This window comes from Pteropus alecto, unplaced genomic scaffold, assembly GCF_000325575.1.
Source record: "Pteropus alecto unplaced genomic scaffold, ASM32557v1 scaffold131, whole genome shotgun sequence".
Classification (NCBI taxonomy): Eukaryota; Metazoa; Chordata; class Mammalia; order Chiroptera; family Pteropodidae; genus Pteropus; species Pteropus alecto.
In genome coordinates, this window is record NW_006434709.1 from 13,534,223 (window position 1) to 13,542,851 (window position 8,629).

At 36.3% G+C, this 8,629-nt stretch overlaps 1 protein-coding gene across 6 annotated transcripts in view; it reads right to left on the bottom strand.

Moving 5' to 3' along the window:
* The window catches only part of EML6 (echinoderm microtubule associated protein like 6), a 267,350-nt gene that overhangs the window by 129,513 nt on the left and 129,208 nt on the right, over positions 1–8,629 (bottom strand). For 5 of the 6 annotated variants that reach the window (XR_003045624.1, XM_025045093.1, XM_015587547.2 and 2 more), the window contains 2 exons: positions 7,018–7,203; positions 5,074–5,209 (listed from right to left, as the gene is read on the bottom strand). Coding sequence is in view for 5 of the 6 variants with exons in the window: in XM_025045093.1 (XP_024900861.1) it covers positions 5,074–5,209; positions 7,018–7,203 (322 nt within the window). In the remaining variant the exon portion in view is untranslated. Of the gene's footprint in view, positions 1–5,073; positions 5,210–6,123; positions 6,250–7,017; positions 7,204–8,629 lie in introns of those variants that run through there. The other variant, XM_025045096.1, reaches the window with a different exon arrangement.

An 8,629-nucleotide genomic window follows, 5' to 3' on the forward strand; every position in this document is an offset into this window, starting at 1 on the left:
AATGGATAAACAGAATGTAGTATATTCAACCTTCAGAACAAAGGAAATTCTGACACATGCTACAACGTGGATGAAACTTGAAGATATTATGCTAAGAGAAATAAGCCAGTCACAAAAGCAAATGTTGTAAATTCAGAGAGACAGAAAGTAGAATGGTGGTTTCCAGGGGTCAGGAGAAGTGGGGAATGGGGAGTTATTATTTAATGGGTATGAAGTTTCAGTTGGGGAAGAGGAAAACATGTTCTGAAAATGGAGTGTTGATGGTTGCACAATAGCGTGGATATATTCAATTCCACTGATCTGTCCACTTAAAATGGTTAATTTTATTATGTATATTTACTAAAATTTTAAAAAGTTAGTTGCTCTCATTTGTTTTTTTTTTTTTTTTTTTTTTTTAAGTATTTTGGCATTCTGAGTATTTTGGCTTTCAGAATTGTAGAAAAAGGATCCTGGACAAATTAAGTTGTTGGTTTCTATTATCGAGTGTTGTTAGCAAAAACTTGTTTGCAGACTAACCAGTCATCAAAAATCTAGTAACTACCAAAAGATGTACAAGTCACTGGTGTAAAGAAAACACTATTATTTACTTGATTGAGGGGATAGTCCTCCTGGCTTAGGGAGGCCATTTTCTTTGACCAAGACTTGGGAAGAAAGCTCTAAAAATCAGCTCTGATTCTTGTTGATGTGAGCATGACCCATCTCCAAATTGGTTCACCCTCAACCTAAAGCAGAGTGAGTTGTTTTCACTGGAAGTAAAATGTCTTAATTAGCTTAAGTTTAACTACAAAGTTAAATGTCTTAATTAGCTTAAGTTTAACTACAAAGATGTAAGAGAACTGACCAACACTTTCTCTCTATAATAAAGCTATAATACCGTTTCTTCCTGAGCTTAGCGTTCATCATGGGTTATCTAAAAACTTCTCTCTCTCTCAATGTGTAGCAATTAGAAGTTATTAGAAGATGTGAATAGTTATTAAGAGATGTAATCTTCATCAGATTTGTATAAAACAATGTGGAAACTGCCAGAATTATTTTGTAGATCTTCTAGAAGTCTACAGGAGAGGCAACAGAAGTCTTCACAGGTAACATACTGAGTACAGGCATACCTCGAAAATACTGCAGATTCGGTTCCAGACCACCACATTAAAGCAAGAATTGCAATAAAGCGAGTCGTAACCTTTTTGCTGGTGGAAGATTTTACCTTTGATTTGTAAAAAAAAACCACAACATCTGTGAAGGTACATAAAGCAAGGTGCAATAAAACGAGGTATGCCTCTGAGTGTGATCTTTACAAATAGATTTGGATTCCCAAATGCTAATAAGTGGCAGTTTCTGAATTTTAATTAATACATTTAAATCTAAGGAACATAGAACATCAGTGCTATGTCATGGGAATTGGGACATGGCCATGATTAATTTTCTTGATAAATTTGTTTAGAAAACTGTTTGGCTGTTTGAGTAAAATGAGAAATCACTACATTTCCATGGAAATGAATTCAACAGTCATTGTCATACAAACAGTGAAAATTGGAAGAAGGCTCATTTATATTAAGAAAACCGTATAAGAAAAAAACTCTTCATACATGAAGCATTATGTCCAAATCCAGAACAAGACAGTTCTAACAATGCTTTGCTTGAACTTGCTCCTTATAAATATACTGTTCCCGTTTTTGAGACAAAAAGCATGAAGACGCAGGAGAAAGCCAAGACTTCTTTCGGGGACGGGATTAATTATACCCAAACTTCTGTCCACTCTGCCTTCTTCTGTTTTATCCTTTTCTCACTCCCTTTCCTTCCCTTTCCTTCACTCTTCTTTACCTCATACTCTCTGCAAATGCTCAGAGGATCAAGGGTAATGTATTGGCTGGTTGAAGGGAAAGCTGGACCAGAAAACTATATTTCAATTACTTTTACTCCTCTCCTCAAATCCTACTAATTTAATCCCTATATTTGTGCTGGGTCTCCTATCTCACTCTGGCCCCACTCCTACTTCCACATGCCCTAAAGGACACCCCTGTCACACGGTGATCCCAGCAGCTGGCCTCAGAGACCATCACAGAGAGGGCCTGTTCTGAGAATGTCTACCTGTTCTTAGCTGTGCTAGGTGGCCTCTGAATTCAACAGCTTCCTTCCCTGCCTCGGTGTGATGATGGCATCAAGGCCTGAATGGAGGGAAAAGAGCATTTCTGAGGGTGACTCAGGATCAGAGCATGTTTCCCCTGCCCGGTCCTGTCCACGCTGGCTCAAGAACTTTGGTCAGACTTGGGGTTATTACCAACACTTCACCCAGGAGCCTTTCATTCTTTTGACTCTAGACATTTATCCTGTTTTTTTTTTTTTTTGCTGGAACAAATGCCAGCATTTCTTTGGAAGTTTGGTAGTACATAATGGAGTTGTATAATAGCAAAGGCACTACTGACAAGGAGATGCTACATGGACAAAATTTATCATTTCAGTAGTTAGAACTTACTTTAATGAGTAAAATATAGATATATAAATAAGCATATTACATTAAAGCCATAATTTCACAGATATGCGTATAAGAAATAAAAAAAAGAGAAAAAGATGTATTAACATCAATTTAAAGTAACATATTAACTAAATAAGAGTACTGCTAGTGAACAAAAATTAAGCAGGTGGCAAGAAAATGGCTGCCATTTGAGGAACAGTGCCGCTTCTCATGGCTCCCTTGGGCTCAAACTGCAGCATGGGCTGTACAATTCCTCAAAAGCACAGTCCATTACTCCTTCTGAAATGTACGCTATTGTCCCATTGATCGTCCATCTAAAATATAGGCTACTGTCCCACTGGTCATCCATGCCGAGCCCTCCACTGATAAACTGTACACCCAGGTGCTATGGGCCATATGCTCGAGGTGCAGGCAGGCTTTCCTGTCTGTGCACCACCCGTATGTGCTCTGATCTCGGCAAGGGAGTGTGTGGAGGAATCTGTTGAGACTGATACAAAACAGAGGGTGTCCCTAGCCATGGGGACACACTCCTGGTCATAAAGAAGAGAGGGTGATATAATTTTTGGATGAGCTGGATAAAGTGACTGCAAAAAAAGGAATCATCACTTTTTGATGCTTCCCAACATCTAGCCAGTTTATGGTTAATGATCCCATCTAGTAAATTATCTAACTATGTTTTGTTTACATTAAAGTTTCATAGTTCATTTTTGATGGATTTACCAACAATTTTTACATTGCTCTTTGGGTGCTTGCTTACTTATATCTGCTTGAAATATTTTTCTGGGTAAAGTTACACTGGCCCACACTCTGTGGCAGAGAACTTAAGGATCTTGTCTCCTTGTTGATGCACTAAAGTGGACACTAAATTCTACAACTTCCTATGTCAACCCCTGTGCCTGGTATTCAGAAATGGATCCACATTGGGATCCCGGGGTTCCCTAAGAAAGTATCAATCCAATCTCTAGACTAGCTAAATATAAGTACTTTTTTTTTTTTTTTGTATTTAACAGGTATTTTAAAGCAACTGGACTCTGGGTACACATAGAAAGTACAACATCCAGCTCACTTCCCTGTTGCTCAATTTTTAAAACATTTTTATATTTCAATTAGAGTTGACATTCAATATTATTTTATATTAGTTTCAGGTGTACAGCATAGTGGTTAGACATTTATATAATTTACAAAGTGACTCCCAATTAGTCTAGTACCCACCTGGAACTACATATAGTTATTACAGTATGATTGACTATATTCCCTGTGCTGTACTTCACATTCCCGTGACTATTTTGCAACTACCAATTTGTACTTAAGCCCATCACTTGTTGCTCAATTTGTTAAAAAGATTTGGTTGAAAACAGCATTAATTAAGGAGGATGACCTGAAACACAGGAAGTCTGTGCATTCTCCTCCCATTCTCTCAGTCCTCTGGAGTCTACCCCCAGCCAGCAGAGAGCTCTGAGCACGGCCACACGATTCGGCCAATGGGAGAACCTCTGTGGCCACACTGCCATCAGCCCACATGGAGGGACTTCAGGGAAAAACAACCTTACGAGTAATAGCTCACTTTAGGTCTTTCGAGAACTTGGGGTCTATTGTCACAAGATCCTCTCTAGGAAGAGTCTGAGGAAATTTTTTTCATCTCAGCACTGGGAGTAATTCCCCTTCACTTGAACAATAAGTTTTTATCTTGTGGATGTCGTTACCCATGGTGCCGAGAACCCCTCCCTCAGCACTGACTGCAGGAACCAAGAACCAAGTCTGGGGCCCACCTGTAGCAAATGAACAGAGCTCCCTACATGTACTTAGTGTACTAACGTCACATGTGACTTCAGCTTATCTTTCCTACAAATTCTTTATCTGTAAAAATGTGGTAATAAGCTTATCCTGATAATTTTTAGAAATGTATGTAAACTGCTTTGTATGTACACACACTCAATATATTGTAATAACAGCTCACATTATTTGAGCACTGACTCTGCACCATGACTTAGCCTAAGCATTTTGCAAGTGTATTTAATCCTCATACAACTCTATGAAGTTGGTGCTAGTATTATCTTCATTTTATAGGTAAGGAAACTAAGGCCCAATGATGTGAAGACATTTGACCAACGTCTCATATCTATTATAGGTAAAACTTGGATTTGAATCCAGGCCCCGTGACGCTAAGCCCACACTCTTAACTTCTACTACCACAGTAGCTATTACTTTAAAGCTATTTTTATAAATAACTTCTTTGTTTTTCCTATCATTTGTTTATTTTCAGAGGCTGGGTGTAGTCACATTTAGGATTACCAACTTATACACAACTTCCCTGTTTTTATAAATAAAAATCCCATTTCCCAGGATACCACTCAGCAGTTTTATCCTTATGTTATTTATCTCTGCAGCAGGACCATTGCTAGTACATACAGATACCATTGTACAAATTAGAAAAAAGGGATACCCATTTATCCTTAACAGACTTCTGATTTTGTGTAATATATTTATGTAAACTGGCTTAAATTTATGGAATGAAGTAGGGTACAGAGACAAGATATAAATATAGAACTTGATCTTATACTTAATATTCTTAGAGTTATGGGGAAGTATTATATATATATTACCTTTATATCCTTGTTCTGTCTCCCTGAGATCAATTTTGGTTATTGGTTTGAAATCAGTATCCCATAATCGTATACATCCATCTCGTCCACCAGTAGCAAAGCCTTCTTCACAAGCATACATGCTAAAGATTCCAGCCTGTTAATTAAGGCAGATATTACTCAATGCTGCCATCATTCTAAATAGTCATTAATATAATGGATCTTGATAATTGAAAACAAAAATAAAAAATTCCATGTTCTGCATTGAAATCCTGACAATAGGACAAGTAGCCATTTATAGTATCCTTCAATTTATCTGGACTAAAAATTAATCATAGTAACCATCAAAACAAACTAGTTCAAGTGCTTCCTTGCCATTACTAATATGATAGCAGGTTGTAAAAAACTTACTCAGAATTCCTTGGTTAAAGCAGATATGGAAATCATAAATTCCTTTATTTGACAAGTGATATTTATAAAGAAAAGATGTGACAACTGATCATTATAAAGAAAAGTAAGAAGGTGGAAACAATGGAGGTGTTTCATAAAAATTCTGCCCCAAATAATCATAATATTCAGGCTACGAACATAAACACTTTTTCAGGTACAAAGGTGCCTGCATGAAATGTATGTCAATGAGCTTAAGAAGGCACCACCTTGAAAGCGTAAATTACATTTGCATTAGTTTGTTAAGCATCATTTGAAGATGCTTTTTCATTGAAATAGTTTCATAACAATTTTTTATAGGAAAATATTTTATTTGGTCCATTTAAAAGTGCTACAAATGTATAATGTTGACATAAGATCCAGTTTAAAGAGAAATTAAGTTACTAAGGCAGATGCTCTTATGAATGAGGACAATACTGATCTCTTAATAGTTTTAAGGGCGATTTCATAGTCAGTCAAGCCAACATACAGGACAATGAAATATCTAAAATTTCATAGCTCTTGCTAACAGTTGCTTAAACTTTTCCTTTCAGTAATAGGGAATCAATATGAGGCAATGAGCTAAGGTCTGACAAGTTTCCAGTAACATTTTACCACATTTCCATTTACTAAAATAGGCTTTACCTTTCACATCATCTCCTCATTCTTCTGGGCATTTCCATTTTAGCTTGGTTGACACAGCAATGTAAACATTTTAATATATGTCAAAATTGAGCAGAGTGGTTAGAAGTAAAGTTTGCCCTTATTCTTTGCCTTCGTTCTTTATTTTTTAATTAATTAATTTTTTATGGTGATATTGGTTAACGAAATCCAGTAAGTTTCAGCTGTACACTTAACAGTAAGGCATATATATATTTACACTGTGTGTTCACCTCTCATAGATTTCTCTGTCACCACATATTTGACCCCTTTTTACCTCATCTACTTCCTTCCTCCCCCTACCCTCTGGTAACCACTAGTCTACTGTCCATGTCCATGAGTCTGTTTGTCCTGTTCATTTGTTGCTTTTAGGTTTATATCCCACATATCAGTGATATCATGTGATTTTCAACTTTTTTGTCTGGCTTATTTCACTTAGCATGCTTTGTTCTTATAGTTGTCTCTACCCTTGCTATTTAATGAATGGGCCACAGGCCAGCAGCAGTGACATCATCCCAGCTCCACTGAGTCACAATCCACATTTTAACAAGATCTCCAGGAGATTTGTAGGCACATTAAGGTTTGAGAAGTGCTGGTCTATAAGATGAAACTGATGATGAAATAGCTCTGGTTGTCTATCGAGCTCCTGTTGATAAATAACAACAGTAATCAACCAATCAATAATTGAGGTGAAGGCTAATTAAGTTATTACACTTTTGAAATGTTGCTTTTAGGTGAACAAGAATAATTTGGGAAATCTTTTCATAAATGTTTAAGGAGTGTTCAGCAGAGTCAACTGATCCTAAAGAAATGGAGGAAAAAATAGATTTATGACCGTATTTAATAATTCATACCCAATTTCCATATGGGAATACTTACACTATGTGCCCCTTGAATGGTGCGGACTAAATTGAGCCCTTTCCAGACATAGATGTCGCCATTTAAAGCACCAGAGTAGGTGATGTCTTCTTTGGCACATGCAAGGCAAAGGATGGTCTGAAGATCGCCCGTTTTGCCGAATATCCCTCTTTTGGCAGTTAGGGCATTTCCACATAGTGTCCAAAACTAGAAAGTAAGCGATAAAATAAATAGATCCAAAAATAGAGTATTCTGATGCATCACATTATTGGTATTTGTTTGTGTTTCAATATATTTTTTCAATATATTTTACATAATTTGCTATAGCTGAACTAGGTACACATGATTTAACTTATATTAAGGGTTCCCTGTTGTTACAGCAAAATGCAAAACATTTTAGTCAACTAGCAGCATAAGAGAAACTTACAGTGATCTTTCAAAATGTTCTAAGTTTCAAAAAACTAAACTTTTTCTAATTGTTTAATAGCAATTTAATATAAAATATCAATATTCTCCAAGTTGGGATAAAGTAGATGAATCACATTTTTGATAAATTTCTTGTTAAATTATAAAACTAGTATAGGTTCATTGGAGGGAAGTTTAGAAATACAGAAAAATATAAAGAGGAAAACTGAAATTATCCCCTACCTCCTGTTAACATGTTGATATATCTTCTAGGTGTTTTTTGGTGCATATAAAAATATTTGGAAATAATTTCTAACTAAAAATGTTATAAATCTTCACTACAGAAATGTTACTAAAAAATGTGTTTCTAAATATAAGGTATATTTTTATATAGCCAAATAATGGACTAGCATAAAGTTTGAGCTACTTTATAGAAGGCGGCAGGAAGACTCCCATGGTTATACAGAAATATTTTTTCACTTTGACATCATTTTTTTAAATGTGTGAACTGGTACAACACCTCATAGTTTATAATAGTTCTTTATATACATTTAGTTATTTGATCTTCTCCATATCCTTGAGAACAGGCAAAGATAGATATTATCCGCATTTGGAATTGAGGTAAAGAGGTCATAAGTGGCCTGCTGAAGGCAAGAGTTCAGTGGGGGTTATATAAGAAAATATTGAAATCTTGATCTCTGCCTTGAGAACTTTAAATCTAATAAAGAAGATACATGAGATAATTTTAAGGCAGTATATTCAGACTACATGCAAGTGGCAAGGGAATCCAAAGAGAGAGAATCATGGTGAATTATTTGGAATGAGCAAGAATAGGATTCAGATTAGTGGTGAGGAAGAAATTGCATTGGGGTTCAGGAGGGCAGGATTAGGCAAATCCAGGTGACAGGAAATGTGTGAGGAAAAATCAGTGACAACCCTAATATTTTGTGCCTGCAAGGGAGAAAAATGGTGGTCTTCCCAGAGTAGCTGGGTATTACAGGAAGCAGTTCTGGGAAGGTTGCACCAACAAGAGGGCTGAGATTAGATTCAGGCGGCTGTGGAGAAGGCATCCCTTAGTGGGGATGAGAAGCAGATGTGCAACCATTTGAGAAAATATAGGATTCTTCTCTTATTAAGGAGGAAAGTGTCGACTCTCGTGATTTCATTTCTTTGGGTATTATTATTTTAATGAAGAGGCACGAAAGTATACATGGAAAGAATTAAAAGA